The sequence below is a fragment of the Apium graveolens genome, chromosome 10, assembly GCF_009905375.1.
Source record: "Apium graveolens cultivar Ventura chromosome 10, ASM990537v1, whole genome shotgun sequence".
NCBI classification, from domain to species: Eukaryota; Viridiplantae; Streptophyta; class Magnoliopsida; order Apiales; family Apiaceae; genus Apium; species Apium graveolens.
Genome location: NC_133656.1, coordinates 217,738,823 through 217,760,450, shown reverse-complemented (window position 1 = coordinate 217,760,450; position 21,628 = coordinate 217,738,823). Strand labels below are relative to the sequence as shown.

General features: G+C 31.8%; 1 protein-coding gene across 1 annotated transcript; it reads right to left on the bottom strand.

Moving 5' to 3' along the window:
* Positions 1 to 11,220: 11,220 nt before the first annotated feature.
* LOC141690293 (vacuole membrane protein KMS1-like) lies at positions 11,221 to 19,265 on the bottom strand. The gene is made up of 8 exons (XM_074495017.1): positions 18,879 to 19,265; positions 15,387 to 15,598; positions 14,954 to 15,032; positions 14,125 to 14,424; positions 13,071 to 13,225; positions 12,790 to 12,906; positions 12,371 to 12,550; positions 11,221 to 11,730 (listed from the first exon to the last, which is right to left on the bottom strand). Exons 1-8 carry the CDS (start codon positions 18,979 to 18,981, stop codon positions 11,539 to 11,541), a joined length of 1,338 nt encoding a protein of 445 aa, XP_074351118.1. The 5' UTR covers positions 18,982 to 19,265; the 3' UTR covers positions 11,221 to 11,538.
* Positions 19,266 to 21,628: the final 2,363 nt, after the last annotated feature.

Here is a 21,628-nt window from a genome sequence, read left to right as displayed (position 1 = left end):
ACGCGTACAAATTTTTCGAATCAAAGAAAGTTAAAAATTCCAATCCCAATTTCTCTCTTGCATGAGAGTCGGCCGCCCTAGCTTCACCTAACCCTAGCCGCCCTACCTTCTTTTTCCCCCTTTCTACCCATCTCTATCTCCATATTCATCTTCATCTTCTTCTTTTATTCACTTTTTCTTTAATAAAATCGAGATTTGTTTTACAAAACTCGAAAAATCCATTACAGTTTTTCACTTTAGTTTTCAGATCTACTAAGGTAAGAGCTTGGATTTTATAATAAAATTCAGTTTTTGGATTTAAAATCTCTGGCCTAACAACATATTACAATTTGGTGTTATTCCGAGATTTTTAAATTTTGGGTTTTTTCGTATTGTTCTGTTTAAGTTATTATTTGTGTGTTTGATTGTCTCGCTTTATGCGATGTGTCTCGCTTTGTGCGATGTGGTGGCTGTGTTGAAAATGAATTGGATGGTGTATTGGGAGATCTGGATATCTCGCATCAACAACACTTTCGGCAGGTCTATAACTGGTGTCCGGCAGGTAGATAGCTGGGGTGCGTTTGGAACGGTGGTGAAAATCACATGTGCTCACCTCTCACAAAAAATATTTGTTCATAATATGAGGCCTCTAAACTCCGTTGTTGCAACTGAGTCCTCTGAACATTGCAATATCAATCGAATTAATGTGAGGGTCAATTGTGAAGCTACTGTTTTCGGGGAAGATGCGTGCTGGATTGTCCGGGAAACCATTACCTTCATTTTTAATTTTCAGAATATTTGTATTCAGTTTGTTAAGCAATCCGGAAATAAAATGGCTAATTATTTAGCTCTATTTGTTTTTCAACCTGGTTGCATGATCAGTTGGGGGTTTGTCCCGATTGAATCTCTTTTAAGTCATTAATGAAATCTGCTGCTTTAAATTTGGCAAAAAAAAAAAAAATCCAATCCCATTTCCAATGACATATGGAATTTGGGGGGTAGTTGTTATAGCCAAAATTTGGTACCAAAGTTATCCGGGTCAAATCCGGGTCGACATAATTCAACTTGGGCGAACGCCAAGAAAACGGGTTTTCGCGGACGGCCAAGGACGGACGACCAAGGAAGATCGGCCAAGAAAATGAGTTTTCGTGGCTGGGTTGGCACGAGGCCAAGCCCTTGGATAGGTTGGCGCGAGCCAAAGCCCTTGGACAAGTTAGGGTGCGCCCTCTTAATAAGAGAAATCAAAGGATTGATGACAACGGCGACGCCAAGAGAAACACTTGGGCGCACCCTCACTCTCAGTTTGTCACAGAACTTGACTTGAACATGCTGCCTGATGGACTGCTTGGACACTTGGGGAAGAACAATCAATGAACGCTTGGACAATAGAGAAGGCGCTCCCTCCCCTCAGGGAAGGAGGCGCGCCCTCATAATGTAAATGACCTTCAATGTGCTCTGGAAAGAGCGTAGGGCGCGCCCTATGTGGGAAATGGTTTTGGACAGGTTCCAGACATGGCTGTTTGGACGGATTTCGTGGAAGGTTCAAGGAAGATGGAGTTAATTATGACTAACGTATTTGATGCAGGTACTCTATTGAAGAACTCCTTCATGTAGCACGTCTACAGGAAAGGCAGTGCCCGTGGTCAGAGACCTCCAGGGGTATGCCTGGACTGAAGGCCTCCTCCTGTAGTCAATGGGTGTCCTCATTGGGGATGTGGGGTGAAATCTGGTGTGTGCTTTGGGAGCTCTGTAGTCAATGGGTGTCCTCGTTGGGAGACTTTGGAGTATCCTGCACTTTGCACCCAAAAGCTTGGGATCACTTGTCCTGCAATCTGGTAGGGGCTCCTTATCAGGGGACAAGGATGCGTCCAACATTTGGGGTGAACCACGGCTATACCTGCGTCCGCGGACTAGAGAAACAGCTGGTAGCGGAGGGTTATCCTTGGCCAGGGAGATGCTTTATCCGTGAAGTCTCGAAGTCGTGGACGAGCCTTGGACCTTTGTGGGTGGGCCTCATCGGCGGACATTTCTAAAACTAGTAGAAGACGGTTTCCGATGGGTTTCCTACTGGGCCTCGGGATAAGAAATCTAAGACTGTTAGGTTTCTTGTTCCCCAAGAACTACGTGGGCTTGATTCCCTATAAATAGGGATACGTAGGCAAATTGTAGGGGGTCAGAATCGAGAGCGCAAAGGACCCACCGCTAACCCTAAGCAATCTCAGCCCCCAATAATCACCACCACCAAACACTGTTCATCTTTTCCGACGAATACTGTTCATCGGATCCACCGGTTACTATTCACATTTCCGACGAAAAACCTCCGTCACAAATCTTGTTTCCGGCTACGAACCTCAAATTTTGTTACTCCCAAATTCCTCCGTCAACAACTTAAACCAAACCGAACCGAAATTTACCGGTTCGGTTCGGTTCGGTTTTTCGATTCGATTTTGCTAACCTCTAGGCGAGAGGTAATGTTTTACGAGGAAGCTTACAATCAAGGGAAGCAGGTCGAAAGGAGGCCCTAACTTGGACAAAATTTTGAAAACGACACAAGTGTATTTTTAAATGTAATGCGAAATTACTGGTAGATGCAGTTAATGCGAAAGAATGCAACACTTCTTTTCATCTACTCGTTGAGTACTATGGTGATATTATTAAATATTTTGACAAAGATTTAATTTAATCTGTACACAGGTCTGCAAATAATATTACTCATAACTTGGCAAAAATGTCATATTATATATCAGATTTTACAGAGTGATTTTTTACTGATCCGAAGTTTTTTATTTGTAACCTTGATTTTGATTAAAACTTGATGCAAGTACGTTGTTTAAAAAAAACAATGTGAAACATTACCTATACGACATCATTTTAATTTTTAATATGTATTTAATATCGGGAATTTGACACTACTTTGTTTTACAAAAAAAGGGAGACTTTTACCATTTTTCTCCTGATAAATATGAAATATTACATAATTTAATCAACTAACACTGCTGTTTCTTTCAAAAAATAATTCAACACTGCTGTTAAATGTATAGAAATCAGAATTGTTGTCGATTGTGTTGTTTGTAAAGCAGGTACTAAAATAGCGATAGTAATAGGCAGCGACAAAAAAGGAATATTTGTCAGCTGTTCTTTTGGAGATAGATACATACATGATACATCCACATATGTATTTGTCATTACTAACCATCACTCGTGATTATCTTGGATAACTTGATTGTTGGACACCACAAATATAATTGTAAATACGAAGATATGTCCCCTAGTTATAAAAATGATAAATATTAGCTACCTAAATTTGGATTCAAAACAGTTTTAAAATATGATGTGATATATTTTTATTGGTCATAATATACTTAATAAGACGTATTTATTACATTTATATCAATTTTAAAAATTAAAATTATCCAAAGTGACATATCACATATGTTATATCATTTTAAAATTTCTTTTTATACATAATTTTGAATTCTTAACACTGCTCTATGAAAATATTAGTAAAAATATCTCACCGACCGATCACACAGATTTTAAGAAATTGCCTGATAAATAAAAAATTAATATTTTAACCAATTTATTTCGATTTTCCAAATTTATCTATTACTATTATATAAAAAACGTAACATTAAAAATTTTGGTACAGTACCTGTTTTTTGTTACAAAAATAATAATATACAAATACATAAAATAATAAATATTAAAAGTAAACTGTATATTGTACATGGAATAATTTATATTATCATGTTAAAGACGGAACATTAAAAGTTTGGTTGTCGGGTTGGTTCATCGGTAAATTCTACTTCTAATTCTAATTCTAATTGATATCGAAATCAACTTAGTTTAGCAATTTAAATTCTAATTCACACTGAATTCTACATTATTCTAACTGATATTAAAGTCAAATCAATTTGAATTCTAATTCATATGGAATTCTATATTGAAGTCAACTTATTTTGTTAGTTTATTTTTTATTTAATTAAAATTCTAAAACACTCTCTATTATAATAACCAATTTATTTAATATTTAATTAAAATGTCAAATATATTATAATAATCTGTTATATATACAGATATTATATGTATTTATATTCATACAATCAGAAAATAATTTACTGCTCGATTTAATGGTATCGAGATAAAATAAAATAATCTATTCTCTTTATTCAGGCTAAAACAATTATACTATTGATCAGGGATATAATAAAATATACAATAAAAAATTAAAATTAATTATATTTGTTTAATAATAATGGTTGAAAAATATATATTGTTGAGTCGAGTTAAAACAAAATAACATAACCTATTTATCATGCTAAAAATTAGAAACAAAATAGTTTTTTAACTGTTTTATTATCTAAAATAAAATCAAAATTAAAGTATAATTCGACCAACTTAAACAAAATTATATATACTATTAATTTATTTGGGTTAAAACAAAATTATAATAATAGTCCAGGCTAAAAATAATTACAATTAAACTAGAAATACTTAGCTGAATTTGCTTTGTGTAACGGGTCTAAGTTAAAACACAATAATGTATATTATTGATTTGGGTCTTCGCTTAAAACACAATAAAATAAATCATTGATACGGGGCACAATAATGTAAATTTTTTATCGAAGATAAAATAAAATTTATATGAGATTACGCATAATTTGTAGACTATTGATCTGAAATAAAACTTTTACTTAAATTATAATATTTTTTGTAAATACTCATATAAATATCAATTTAATTATATTTAATCCAATATTATCTTTTTTCGAATTCCTCAAATTAAAAAATTTATGAACATATACATGTATTCATATATTTATCATTAAATCATAATATTTAAAAAATTTAAATGAACAAATTAAGAATTCAATCCATATTAACTTTTTACTAAATATATATAAAATTATATACAAACGTGCATCGTAATGGGTTTTATGTTATACTGTTATATTAAAGATAAAATATTGATATTCATATTTTATAAAGAATACGCATCTTCGTCTACAGTAACGAAATGCGCATTTTCAACATGTGTATTCGTGTTACTGTATATAGTGAATACGAATGTGAGAATTTACAAAAAAATAAATAGAATACGCATGCTACACATTCATAATCAGTGGGCATTTTGGGCGTACCGGCAATGGATATTTTGGGCACTTGAAACTGGAAGTAGTGTATTGTGGGCATTTTTTCACACGAAATAATATATAATACTAAAGCATTTTTAAAAAAATTATACTATTGAATCAGGTTAAAACAAAGCTAAAATATGAAAGATAATTCGTTAGTCAATATAATGACACTGAAATAACACAAAATAATATATACAACTCATCTGAGTCAAAATAAAATAATGTTCCATTGGAGCTAAAATTAAAATTAAAATAAACTAAATATAATTACTTTGAGTTGGTTGATATAACGGGGTTTCCTATGCCTTTAATATCCATAATGTTTTTATTAAAATAAAATCCCACCAACCTAAATAATGTTCAATTAAGGGGTCATTTGGAAAATCTGAATATTTTAATTCTGAATGAATAATATTTCTGAATAATCTGAAGGAATAAAAAATCTGAATTCTGAATGAATAATATTGTTTGGTAAAAAAAAATTCTTATCTGGATGCCATTTTTTCAAAAAATATTACATCTAATTTGAACAAATTTTAACAAACAAAAATATAAAATCATAACAAGTAGTTATCATGTCATAATAAAACTAAAGTGGAGTACAAAGTTTATGAATTTGGTGAAAGTTTCAAAACAATTTGATCACGTAAACTACTCATGAATTGTGTTCCTTGTAAATTTCGTTCTGATTCATATTCGGTCTCTTCTACCATTTCTTCATTTTCTTCTCCATTACTATCACTCGAGACATTGTTGTCACATTGATCAAATAATTCATCTTCTATTTTTTACAACCTTATAAAATTATGGACCGCAAAACATGCAATAACGATATCTCTTTGCGTCGAAAACGTGTAAGGAGGCATTTGTTTTAATATAGGAAATCGTGCTTTCAAAACACCATATGCACTCTCTATAACATTTCTCAGTTGTGCATGAGCATGATTAAATTTTTCCTCCTTAGTCAAAGCACGTCGTCCCTGAAAATCAGCTTGCCAATATCTTGTGTTTTTATATGGAGTTAGAAAACCACGAGTGTTTGAATATGCAGCATCACAAAGATAATATTTATCTGCAGTTAATATAATAATATGTTTTGATATTATTAATATGAAATATTTATTAAAAAAATTAGATTGTAAAGCATATAAAAAGATACATACTTGGGGGTGGTAGTGGAAAACCGGAATCAGTATCAGCCACAACTTCTGTCAAATTCTTGAATCATGTGCAACCCCTTCCCATCCGGCGCAAAAAAATGTGAATATCATGTTGAAATCACATATTCCTAGTACATTTTGATAGCATTCACCCCTTCCTCGTCCTCTATAGCGAGCTTGTTGACTAGCTGGAACAATCGCATGAATAAGGGTTCCATCCAATGCACCAATTGCCCCATGTAATATAAGGATATATGTATTTTTTATTACTATATTGATACATTATATTTACTTTGTAATAAAATAAATAAAATGACATTTTATAACTTACTCAAAATATTTTTAGTAGTTTTTTCTGTCTTTTTGATATATTGGTATTTTGGTCATATGGCGTAAGGACTATGACTTCTTTGACAATTTCCATCATTCCATTCAACACCTCATGAAAATACCTGTGAACTGTTTCCGTGGAGTGTTGAAATCTGTTTTTCACCTTTATAAAGCGATCATTATGGCTTATAACATGCAAAAATATAGCAGTTTTATCTTCAACAGTTGCATTTCGACTATCTTCAACTCAACTTCGCTGCTTAAAGAGGTTACAAAGTTGTATATATGCAACACGAGAGAGACGCATCATATCTTGACATTGTGTATTTGAACCATTTAACAACTCACGTGTATATGCATGTCCACCCAAAGCTGAAGTATTGTCTTTTAACCTTGATATATTCCTTGCACGATTTTTTTAAAAATAATAATACACAAGAATGACACATAAAAGTTGATCCATAGTCTCCATATTCAACCTGTAGAAAATAATAGTGAATGATTAAAAAATGTAAACTGAATTACATTGTACTGAGAACCATATCAATGTTCATTACAAGATATTTAAACATTGACAAATAAATAAGTAATTAGCAGAGGACAAACTATATGACTCCACACCCAGGACCAAACAGAACACACAATTTTGATTCAGATAAAACAGGCAAAAAGATAAAGCATTACTTAAAAGATACAACTTAGTTATCAGTGTGATCATATAGAGTTGTAGTAGGAAACAAAAAAAAATTATAAACCTGAAAATAAATAAAAAAACTGACGATGTATAAATATTGATACGACAATAATTACACATAATAAAATCATAGGATTAAATATACGATGAAATAAAAGTAGAAAAATGATGTAAGAAAAAAGACTGAGTATATGTTTATGTTGTAACAATTGTTTGATATGTACAAGAACAGAAACATTTCCTATATCTGTAACTAAAAACTAAAATTACATTTGTATTAAACCGAGACATATATATTAGATGGCTGGTATAAAACTAAATGGACTGACAATGCTAGCTGGTGAATATATAAATGCTTGCAGTAGGAAGTAAATATAGGTTGACAAGTAGCATTGAGCATGCTCTCTCTCTCAAACACACACACACACAAAGTTAGCAAGTTAAACAACTGCACATTATTTAGCATGTTCTGACAATGTCCAATTCATATGCCGCAAGCATAGAAACATGTATTGTATCCTTCTAATAAAAGCAATTCAGCCACAGATTTAAAAGGCAATTGAAAAATGTGACAAAGCCAAACAGTAGCATGAGAAGTGTGAAGACAAGCACTTCCTATATTTGTAACTAAAAACTAAAATTACATTTGTATCAAACTGAGACATTGTTTTTAGTAGCTCTAACCTCTAAATATGGAGTTCAGTATTGTATTTCTAGACACCAGACTTCTAGTGGATACTTTTTAAACATGTAACTGGTCATACAAAATAACAAAATTGGTTTATTCTTAGATGGAGATAAAGGGCAAGATTGGTTTGTTCTTAGCCGGAGCCTGGAGCATCAACTAGTACTGCTTATATTTCTTCCAATCAATATTCCAGGCCAGGGGTAGACTTGCACAACTGGCTAAGACAAAACTTAATAAAAACCTAGGGGGGAGATGAATGAGGGGGTGTATGATACAGAACTCATAGACCATACAATCATACGAAGCCATGTGAAGTTTTGATAAGTCAAGAACAAGAGTTAACATGTGCTTAAGGGCAGGGTTAACTGACCTGTTTTCATAAACTATACACTACATATTATTTGCACATTATACCTATTTGGCTTTCAACAAAAAAGAGAAATCTATACTGCCTAGACTTTTTATCTCCTTTTCTTTTATCACACTGTAGGCTTTAGCTTTCCATTTTTCATACAACTCAGATAAGATGTCAAACCACACTATTTTCTGGGGAAATATATTGTTACAATCTTTCTTAAGTTACATAAAAAACAATAAATGTTGAGTCAATAAATATATATACTTAGAGAACTTAAAGCTAAACTAAATATCCAGAACTATATTACAACTACAATCAAATTACAACTACAAAGTTACATTGAATATCCAGATTATGCAAGAACTTAAAGCTACACTAAATATCCAGAACTATATTACAACTACAATCAAATTGCAGAACTGCAGAGCAAGTAAAAATGTATTTTTTTATTTCGCAAGCATAAGCACTAAATATCCAGAACTATATAACATAAAAATCAAAACAGGTGCACAATAAAGTTTAAACCTTTCTAGTTCAATTAAGCATCCAATCATAAGTATTGACGTCTATCACTTACTACCCACCATGCCCTGAACCCGGTCTGTCACTGGGATTGCCAAAACACAACGATCCCAATCTTATTACTTAGCTTCATCAAGCGAATATTGATGGCCAAAAACACAGTGAACTCTAAAATATTCTAGTCTAGTTCTACATATAGACAACCACTTGCAACTATGATATCTAGAATTCTAAATATAATCAAAAAATATGTTAAGCATATGGCTAAAAAGAACACAATCAAATAAGCAAGCACTTGATAAAAATCATACAATTAAAACTATGGGCATCAAAGATATATATGATATGATTTTACTCTGTAAGTACTTGTTCTTGATGCAGCGGTTATTTTCGCGGAAAAAAAACCTAACGATAATCCAGGTGTATCACGTTATATGAATGAGTTCAGGGAGGAGTTTGAGTATGGATCAATCAGTGATAGAAAAGATTCGTCCAGCTGTAGATTGGAGAGCCAAACGATATGAACATATATGAATCACTCATATAGGCCCATTCAGTTGTAATAAGGGATAAACAAATGAGCCCTAAAGTATTCTAATTAAAACATGACCTATTGACTTGGACATGGATTATATTTTTTGAAACTATTTAGTTGGACCAAGTTCTGAACCTATATATTTTAAAACCTAATTTAATAACTCTAATTGTTTTAACAAACTATTTACATATTTTCACATGCCAACTAATCATAAATAGCTATTTTAATAAAAATTTGGGTATTCTTAAGTCATATTTAAAAAAAATATTTAAATGATAATTAATTAAAACAACCGTACATCGCACGGGTTATAGGCTAGTCTATACTAAAACATAATATAACTGATGTCATCCTAGCCAATGTGTCTAAGTTATTATGTTATGATGATGTCATGGTTGCTTATGTGTCAATTTCTTATTTAATCCCAATTTTTATATAACTTTAAAATCTCCTCTTTCATATCCTCTCTTTCTCTTGTTCATTAATTCTCATCCTTCATTTCTCACTCATTAATCTTCATTAATTCTCTCTTTCCCATTTTTCATCCCATTTAATTCTAATTACTCACATTTTTAATCCTATGTAATTCTAATTACTCACTCATTTTTAATTTTTTGACTAATTCACAATATTATTAAATTTTAAGTAAAATTTGTACAATAAAATCTTTTTATGACCTTTATATAACATATACAAAAAATTATTTAAAATAACTGTTACTAAACTAACACGTTTATTTCAAATAAACTAAATATTAACCGAGAATCCGCCCCGATACTAATCTAGTAACTAAACTGTCCAAACTCCAACGTATTTGAAAATAATTGCTAAAAGCGGAGTATTGTTTATTAATAAAACAATAGCTTCTCGCCGCGCCTAAAAAGGAATGAGACATGATAATTTATCAGGATGAGGTTTGTAAAGAGACTGGACTTTCTTGCCATGTCTTCATCTTTAGTGGTTTCACATGTGAAATTTCACTTTTCTGTTCCTATAAATTTATAATAGAATCATCTCCAGTTCCATGCTATTTTAGTGATCATTACAAAAGATGGGCCATCCTGCAATCCTGCAACCATAGAGATAAGATTGGACATGTATACCACAGTAGATAAGAAACTTAATATTTCAATTGAGTAATGCATAATAGATCAAATTCCATATAAACTCCTTGCAAATGCTTCTTCGTATTTGCAGTACTTGAAAGGTAAGAGTTACCTTGTTACCTCCGCAATAAGCATATAAACAGGTACAAAATGGGTGACAAAGTACCCATTATATTTTAACAAAGCAGGATTCAACATTCAAAACACTCAAAAATGTTGGCAAAAAAAAAAACACTCAAAAATAAATTACAGCCCAATTACACCAATTCGAGAAGGAGACCTGTCAACCAGTGCAGCACCGTGAAAACAAAAATTTTGAATCCAACCAGAATACACAATCTACAGTATTCATGTATTGATATGAATCAACTGCTTGTTTATAATTTATTTAAGGCTTCTTTAAATAGCACAACAAATTAAGTTGAATGAACATATATTATGAATAATCAGCGGCTAGTAGCTTAAAAGTATATACACGGCTTTGACTTGTTACTTAAAAGTATTATCTTTAATTTTATATTATTATGTATTAAACTATTCTTTTACATATTTATCTTACCAAAACAAAAAAATTTGAAAAACACAACAAAATTTTCTTTTAAAATTGAGCCCTGGGTAGATACCCTATACTTTGCCTTTAAAGCCATGTTGAATATTCGTTTGGTTATTGTTAACTTCATGGGGATGGAACTGGGAAACACAACAAATAAGGGGCACAAGGCTAGCATTGCATATGTGATATGTCTGCCATTGACAAAGAATGATGAGATCTTCGTCTTTTCATCCCAATACATATAACAATGACAACAGTAATTTCTCTCCCAACACAGATGCTTTCCCAACATCACGTTTCAACTTAGTTAGCAACATATGTGCTTTCTTTACAATATTTTGGGGTATCTTTGTTGCTGCGATTTGCGAAAGCTCTTTCCGACTTTAATTGTGACTATAAATAATGCTGAAGTCATAATTTCCTAACTGCAACTACCAAGTAAAAAAAGGCAACTTAGCAGCTCTATCTAGACCTAGTGATCAGTATTGTTTGAGGTGCCTGCTGCCGGCAGCTCCGGACTCGTGACAGCAGCCAACTCTCTCTCCTGCTGCTTCTTAAGATATCTTTGTGCAGTTGAAGTGACGATCTTAACAAGAAAGTTCATGAGCATCAACCACACAACAGCATTCCAGACCGAAGCTAATGACAGATCCCACTTGTCCACCTGAGAAAGATATGGATGGATATCAAAATATTACTGTGTAACTTTAAACCGGAGAAATCACATGTCTTGAATAACCTATGTTAGCAAGGCTCTTTAATTCGACTCGACACTCTGTATAGTCACTCGCACTTTATTTTGGGTAAAAATCGTGCAAATTTTCAATATAAATACAAGTCTAACACTATGGGCCTGTCTGTTTGACAACTTTTAAGTTACTTACGGCTTATAAGTTCGTAATACCTTATTGACGGGTGTTTGTCGACCCCATATAAGTTGAATTTATAAGTTAATGTTGGTGACGACGTACTTTTTCTCAACTTATTTTGATTTTTCATTTTTTATTAACTTAAGTTTTAAAATATATGTTTTTAAATATTAATCTAATTTAAAATTCACGAATTAAGATATTTAAATCTAAAATTATTTATTTTAATTCATTTAATATAAAAAAATCGGAATTATAAGTAAAATTATCCAAACACTTACATTACTTATAAGTTATAAGTATCATCTACTTATCACTTATAAGTCGCTTATTTATTTCAAGTCATAAGTTACCTATTTTAAGATTTCCAAAACGGGCACTATGTATATGGTGGACACTTACAGTGGAGTCAACATAATGTGTAAGCAGGAATACCTTAATATTTGTGGTCACCGGAGGCGGTGATGTCATATATTTCTCTTTCATTGCATGCAGTTTTGCCACAAGTCCGGGAAGAATGGAATCAAAACCAGGTACATGGCTAAGAAGCCATATTAACTCGTTCTCTATCCAGTCCAGTAGCTGATTGTTGCACACTGAGATGATGAACACAGTCTGCAGAAAATATTATTCACAACAATTTATATAAAAGTAAAGAAATAAGGGCACTCAAAACAAAAAAAAAATCCTGTTGACATATCGAGTTAAATATACAGGGGATAGTGATGACTTGATGAGTCAAAGCAGGTTTTAATATATCCCATTCCCATTACATAAGCCACCGAGTAAACAGATTCTCAACTTCATCCAATTTGTGGAAAATAAAATAAGGATTCAAGATGTCCTTCACAAACCTGTATATGTGTTTTAACAATTGCTTTTCCGATCATTGTTGCAAGAAAAAACTCCCAGAAAGGAATACCGAACTGTCCACACATTATGCCAGCAAGGTCAAACAAAGGATTTGGCACCTGTAAAAGTACATATTAGTTATTAGAAATTCTAGGTTACAAAAGGGAATCATATAGTGCATCAGAGCTTTGTAGATACTCAAATTCAAATACTGTATTTTACTTGAAAGAAAAGATCTAGTAAGTTTCAAGATCAGATAGAGCATTAGTAGTATCCAACTAACCGATGCAAGCAATAGAATGGTAAAGAAGTTTAGATATTGTGCATGTGACAGAAACCAGCGCTTAAATCGATTCAAAAGCGAAGCTATCCGCCCTTCATCTTCAGAAGAGGATGTATCTAATTCTTCCATATCCAATGTGCTACCTGATAAACTTGCTACACAGAGACAAATATTTAACATGTAACTATGTAAGCATAGCACTATCACCGACTAGACAAATGTATTATTGAAAAGGAACCAATTAAGACATTGTATAAGAAACCAGAACCTTATAAACATTTGAGATAGTAGCAAGGTATTATGCGCTGAAGCTCAACCAAACATTATAAGTTTACAAATATAGTCCGACCTTTATAAAATTTATACAACAATATGAACAACCTCCATGGCTACAGGAAATAAGAGGATTATAATCGCAAACAGCTGGATGAAGTTCATACATCTATTAAGCCTCCTCTTTGGTGTAAATATTAGGTGTCCAGCCCTCTTAGCATTACACTAATTTTGAAAGCACATGATACTTGCCCTCCAGGCTTCTACTCACTTATCAAGTAAACAAAGAACGAAATTTTTCACTGTGCAATTCAAAACTCAATGTTGACAACAGTGAATCCTGTGAACTACCTTCAAAATGTAGTTGGGCATAAAATCAAGCCGTTTACAACTAGTGTAGTCTTACTGAATACAGATAGCTCAGATTAATCAAGTCTAGAGATTTCCAAATAATCTACCTTTATATAAAGGTACATGCTGTAAATAGGTGTAGGACATGCACAAGGTAGGTAACAAACAGACTGAATATATATTTGTGAAACGGAATGAACTACAAGGTTTTCTAATGACATGAAGGCACTAGTTCCGGATAACAAACAAATTTCTACCTAAACTCTTAAAACTCCACTCAAGTCCAATGAATCAAGTACCCAGCAAACATGATATGGCTATACAACATACACTTCAAATATTACGGATAATTGTCTCGTGACTGGTTCTTCGAAAACAGTCTTATAATAATTAGAAAGGGGGGATTCAAAAGTCCCTTGGTGCTCAGTACCTGCTCTTGAAATAAAGTATGGAGGTAGCTCTCCTAGCGCAGTTCCCAAACCCCACAAAATAGCCTCTAACTGGACATGCGGCAGTATACTGCTAAGTGGAACCCGCAAGCCCTGTGACAATGTAAAAACAGGAGGACCAAATTCTGAGCAATCCTTCCTAAGCCATGAAGGCCCTCTATTCAACTGTATTGTATCATATGGAGCACTTTTAATGTCCACCCGGCCACATTGCATTGCTTTTATCGTGAAAAAGGCTATATGAGGACCTAAATATAAGACAAAAGTATGTAGCCCGGATCCTGCACAAAGTATTATATAGATGGCATAAGATTTCCATCCCAGATCTGTAGGCAGGGTGCTATGTATCCGAATTCAACAAAAAACACTTAAGAGAGATACAAATAAGCAAACATGATAATATCATGCTTCTGCGTCGGATAATTAAAATACAAAACATAAGTTATCAACCTCCTAAAAAGACAAACAATATTTCAAGAATTATTTATCGATCTGATAAATAGTACTATAGACATTACAAAACATATTTCCATAAGATTTAATTATATGCTAACATTCATCACTCAGAAAAGCATCAAGTACCAAATACTTGCATATTTGAGATATAGGAATAGCAGTAATGGCATAAATTTGATAAGAATCATCTATCGACTATTGTCTTCTGGCATGTACTCCTATTTTATTAACAAAAATGACAACTTAGATGAAAGAATCAGTTGGGAGGGAATACAACTCTAATTCTTGATCATTTGCAGCATGTAAAAGTCATTGTCAATAAATTATATTACAAAATAAAACAACTATTCTCACCAAGACCAATTGAAGATGCAACACCGAGGGCCACCCACCACAGTCCAAACTCTAGATAGTGGATTACCTCCTCAAAATGCTGCAAAATGTGAAGACAAAAAATTAAAAGTATGTTAAATAACTGCCTGTTAGAAACTTTATAAATACCATAGAAGAATTTGCTGATAATTAAAAAAACAAAAGAAGATGAATTTGCACTTAGGAAACTGTCAAAAACAAAATCTTCAAGAGGTTTTATCTTCAACAGGTATGATAATCCTGTGAAGAGAAATAACTCTGTGATGCAAGAGTTTTAGGGTTCTTCTTTATAGAAACTATTAATTCATCAAAAGCAAATTATGGTGCTTGTTCCAGCCAGTAATTAAGATAGTGTTCCTTTCTGGATTTATATGTAAGCACAAATAAGGTAGAAACATTTACAAATCTGGAGTACCTTTTCATGAGGGCCATTAGTGTTCATTAGCAGTAACCCACTTGCGACCAGGAAGCTACTAAGAAGCGTAAGCCAGGCTCCATGTCCCAACAGATACAGGATTACTCTTTTTAGATACTGAATTATTGCCAAAACAAAAAATTTTATAGTTTTGAAAGGATGTGTTGCAAGTGTCAAATTTTCTAGTTCCCGTTGATGCTTCTCATGAAGTCCTGCAAAATTTAGAAGTTCTATCAGCACAGATGACCTATAGTATACTGTGGAAACTTTTTTAATCACAATGTCACTTATATATCAACTTTTTTTATATATTTAACATGACATTATTATTGCCCAATATAAATTTTACTGTTATGGTCCCATTTATCTTTGGGGATTACTGTACTATAGCAATAATCTTTAGTATACTAATTTTTAAAATTGTATTACTCAACAAAAGATATTGTGATTTTTTTTATGCTTATTTATTATCGGATAATAACCTTGTACCAGAACTAACTTATGCAGGATTTTCTACTTAAGTTTATTTATTGGTCGGAGATAACATATATGCGCAGACATTGGTATGGCCGGTGAACATCCATTTTTTATGTTATATAGAGATGTGTTCATAATATCAATAATAATAATAATGATATATACATTAATTATTGCGTATTTGTTGCCGCACCTAATTAATATTAGGATTTTATGTTATATTTACAGTATTGATTTACCTCTACTATTTTGTGTGTTAAATTCATGTTTAGTATCACAAATCTTGCAACTTATTGTTTGTTTGTTGCATTGGACATTTTTGAGGATTGTAATTTATCGTGGGTACAAGATGTAAAACTGATGTAAAATTGCACCTGGGTTCAATGAAATTAAGTGATACAATATAAACATATCAGTAGAGAAATAGAGCTGAATGTAATGTAAAATTTCTAAGGCTAAACCTAGACGTACTATTTCACCTTTGACAATAACAACTCAACTACAAAAGTTTTATGTATCTAAAAAAACTCAAATTATAACACTTCACTCCCGAATTTTAAAATAAGAAAGGATTTGTTTCCTTTATTAGGAGATTGTTACTTGTTGACTAAATTTAAGGATTTACTTGTATGTGGCTATATAAGCTGATGTAATCTTTTATTATAAGAAGAATTTATTGATTACTACTGAATTGAAAATTGTTTTTCTCTTGTTATGATTCCAACAAGTAGAAAACATCTCTTCTGCGGTTGACAAATCCTAGAGCATGGATTTTCTGTAGTTAATAAACATAATTCTATTCTTTTTAATTGTTGTCATGCATCAAAGTGGTACCGGAGCCACCGTTCCTTCAACTAAACATTTTACTGAACACCTTTCCAACAATTTAACCAAAAAACAAAAATTCACAAGTATTCTTGTTATTGTTCATCCAACAGTATCCATAATATTGTTCACAAGCATAAGCGAAAAATTTCCATGGCAAGAACTATAAAGCATCTTAATGATATGATAATAGACGCCAAAAACATGAACTGAAGAGTACACTTGCTATGGTTGATGACTTCTAGGAGTGAGCATTTCCACGTTCAGAATGGAGAACAGAACCGAAATTTTGATTCTGGTTTGGTTCTTAACTAATTGGTTCCGGTTCGGTTCCCATTTTTCTAGAAATTTTAGTTCTCAGTTCGGTTCCATCACAAAATCGTAAGAACCGAACCGAACATATATAATATTATGTATTATAATTTTTTCTCATATATACAATTATAATAAATTTCAAGAAAAATATTATGTTATAATATATGATTCATATGTCTAAATATATAGATGATGTTTCCATTATTTTACTAATAAATTTTTTATTAAAGCTTTAAAAGTAGTCAAATTCAAAATAATGTACTCCTAATAAAAAAATTAACTAAGTTACCCTTAATTGATAAGTAAAATTAGTAAAAAAAAATGTTTTTTTGAACAAAAAATAATATGCAAGATAAATAACTATGCAATAAAATAAAGTTTTGATTCTTTCGGTTCGAAACCGAACCGAACCGAGATTTAGGTTCGGTTCCGGTTCGGTTCTTCCACAAAATCGGGTTTCTGAAATATTCATATTTCGGTTCTTGGTTCTTTCGGATCCCTTCACCCCTGATGACTTGGTACTTAAATGGGCCGGAGAAAAGTACCAAGAGAACCGATTCGATGGCATGAAGAAAGTAAATTTCATGGTAACCTAGTTTCAATTGTTGGATAAAATCATGTAAAGTCGAATCTCCTAAATTTCAGTGTATCAACATCAAAAAAAGAGATAAAAATGGGTGTGTGAAATATTCATATTTCGGTTCTTGGTTCTTTCGGATCCCCTCACCCCTGATGACTTGGTACTTAAATGGGGCGGAAAAAAGTACCAAGAGAACCGATTCGATGGCATGAAGAAAGTAAATTTCATGGTAACCTAGTTTCAATTGTTGGATAAAATCATGTAAAGTCGAATCTCCTAAATTTCAGTGTATCAACATCAAAAAAAGAGATAAAAATGGGTGTGTGAAATTGAAGAAGTTGTGACGAATGATGTTGACATCATTATGGTGGAGCATTGATTTTATTGGAGAATACAAAGATATCGGGAAATATTCTCATGTTGAGATATCATATTTTTCTTCCAAAGATTGGAATTGGATGTACACGAGTGCTACTACAAATCATCTCTTTGTTCATTGATTCTCAAATTTTATAAAACTCGTGGAAGAGTTTTTTTCCAAAGGCGAGGAGAATGATGAACAAGTGGAAGAGTTTTTTCCAAAGGCGAGGAGAATGATGAACAAATATTAAAATATTAGCTTATATATATTTTATAATATTAGTTAGGATTAGATTGTAATTTGTTTTAATATTATATTTTATATATGCAGGAATATTCTAGATTGTGATTGAAAGTAAAAAAGAATTTGTTTCCTTTATTAAGAGATTGTTACTTGGTGACTAAGTTTAAAAATTTACCCGTGGCTGTATAAGATTATGTAATCTTTTATAACAAGAATTGATTAATTATTATTAAAATTGAGAATTGTACGTCTCTTGTTTGATAGTGATTTTTCTTCAATTGGATCACCTTTAGGCGCGAATTTTCTTTCTGTAGTTAATCCACATAATTCTATCCTTTTTACTTGTTTTTAATTGTTGTCCTGCACCACCTTACTATCCAATAGGACCGAATTCATACACGACATGAAAATGATAAGACAATTTATTTGTTTATATTCACAACATGGAAGTGTGTTACACGAGCTGGATTTAATGTCGTGTTTGGGTTTATCCTTCGCGCACACTACATAATTGCGTTCAATTAACTACTAATAAGCATATATGTCAGACAATCAATCCATGCAACACTTAATTAAACAAATCGATAGCAACTTCTCAATCAACAAACAAAAAACAGATCAGTAATATTTAACCAATTACTAACTACTCAGAACAATAACGGATCCAATACGAGTAACGAGTGTTTCATACCTTCCTGAACCTCTTCACCGGCGGTACGTTCTCCGAATTTCCGCTCTAGCGGTGGCAGTGGACCCGACGGAGCTGCCGTGACATCTCCAACACCACCGTTCATTTCTATCCTACAAACGCTGTGTGTTTTGTGCGTGTGTGTTGTAATTAAACAGTGAATAGATGGATAGATACAAATCGAGATGCAGCGTATTGTGTATATATAGCGATCTGATATGATCGCAGCTTATAGAATTAAATGATTAAGTAATGCATCAAGAGGGATTGTATATTTGGTATTGGGGCAAGATTTAATCGATTTACAGGACTCCAACGATGAACATAGATGGGATATTCTACGAAATTGGTGGAGGGTAGTCTTGTAATTCAACGACTGAACCGTCTGGGAAGATGGAATACACGGCTTTATCAAGTATTAATGTTTCTTTTTCAAAAAAAAAAGTATTTACTTTTCCGCTCATAGCTGCTTTTTTTAAAAATCACCGACTTAACCAATTAATCCCCGATTAATTTTTTCCAAGATATCTGATAGATTTGATTTTTGAAATGGGATTAATCCTTACAAGTTTTTAGTCATTGGAGTATATATAATTATTTATTATAATTAAAATATTATATCCAAATAAATATGAATAATTATAGAAATTATGATATAATAAATATATATTTATTAATAAATAACTAATATACTCATAATAATATTATTTAATATTATAATATATTCGATTTTTATTCTGGACAATCCTTCTGATTAATCTCAATTTTTTAAATTCTAAATCAGTAAGTATATCGATCTTGTCTAATACCCAGTTTTTGTAACACTGCTAATAGCATCTTCGAGTGTTCTAAAAATCATTCGATTCATCAAATTCATATGGATCTCGTCTGAATTAATCACAAATCGGGTCAAAGTGTGTTTTTAAAAAAGCGGTCAAAAATCTGCCGATTCGAACAAAAATCAGGTGATTCGATTAAAAAATCGATCAATTCGGGTCAAAAATCGGTCAATTCTAAGGCTGAGTATTCGTTCGCTTCGATCGAAAACCGAACCGAACCGAAATAACCGAAAACCGAAATTATAATTTTTCTTTTACCGAACTGGACCGAAATAACAATTTGGATCGGTTCAAAACCGAACCGAATTATTTTGATTTATTCGGTTCGGTTTCAATAAACCGGATTTTTGTTTTAAAAAAGTATCATATCATGACTAATAAACGCAAATCGCATAGTTTAAAATTTTTAAAAAAGTCTCGGGCATTAGAAAGTAACAGTATTGCAATAGCACGGGTGCTCAACAACGTGAATTCCTAGTCATTAGTTATTTGCATATACTAATGGAAATTTTCAAGTCTCTACTGCTCCAAGTCTTTGCTAATTGTCTTTGCTCTTTGCTAACTATCCTTGCTGCTTCTTCTTCCCACCTAAATCATTGAGTAACAAGCTACACCATTCCTACGTATTGAATGCTTCATCAATTAATTAGCAGAGTCAGTGTGTTTGTGTTTAAGAATTAGGTCATTTATTATGTACTTTTTGTTCCTGTTAGTCGAGTGTGACTGTGTTTTTAATTAATATTTACTATATTTAATTATCTATATTATATTATATTATATATATATAATATAATTCAAAAAATATATGTGATATTATTCGGTTAATTCGGTTAAAACCGAACCAATATTTTGAAAAATCGAACCGAACCGACTTTATTTTGGTTAAAAGCGAAAAATCGAAATAACCGAATTTTTTTAAAAAAAAAAACTTAAACCAAACCAAACCGAATTTTACCGGTTCGGTTCGATTTTTCGGTTCCGACTCGATTTTGCTCACCCCTGGTCAACTTAGTCAGATGGTGAAATTTAATAAAAAAACATTTTTTAAGAATAAGTTGAAATCCAAAATAATAGTTATATCTCTTCTATATATAATAGAAGAACAATGGGATAATATTTTGAGATTAAAAAGTCTCGTTAAAAATACTAAACTACCCCTATCTTGAATATTTATATAAAATATGTGTTTTGTGAGAATCGAACTCGAGTTATTTCATTTTTCTATACAACGTCATACCAATACACCATATTGTCACATGTGCTTTTTATTATACACATAATATGTAAATGTGCTAAATAAATATTTTATTTAACTTTAAAGATAGCTACTTGAATTCCGCAAAAAAAATAGTTACTTGAATATTTGTACAATTAATTTTAAAGAACAGATATAAAGTTAGGCATAATACATAAATGAATTGTTATCTTATTTATTATTATTTTTTAGTTTGAAAATATATCTCATATATTTTTAACATATTCTTTATTATAAAAAGTAATTAAAATGTACATATATAATTTTTAAGGAAAATATTGAAAATAGAATCGCCTATATATAAATAATCTAGATTGGTATTAAATATTTAGATAAATTCGAATTATAATGAGTCGATAAATTTTAGTTTATTTTGAATTTGAAATCAGATTTTGGCCCATTGTTCAAAAAATACTCGAAATTTGACTACATGATCAGCCGAAAAACATTGTCACATTCTACGTTTAGTAAATTTATATTACAAGTTCGGCGAGAATATCTTACCAATAATGTGAAATTTTTTAATATCTTTTATTAATATAAATTAACGTGTTTGAGATATTTATAGGATCAATTCAATTAATTATTTGTATTAAAATTACTAATTTCACTCGTAGAGCATTAGTGTTTTGGGACTTGTTCCGATTTTAAAAATATTT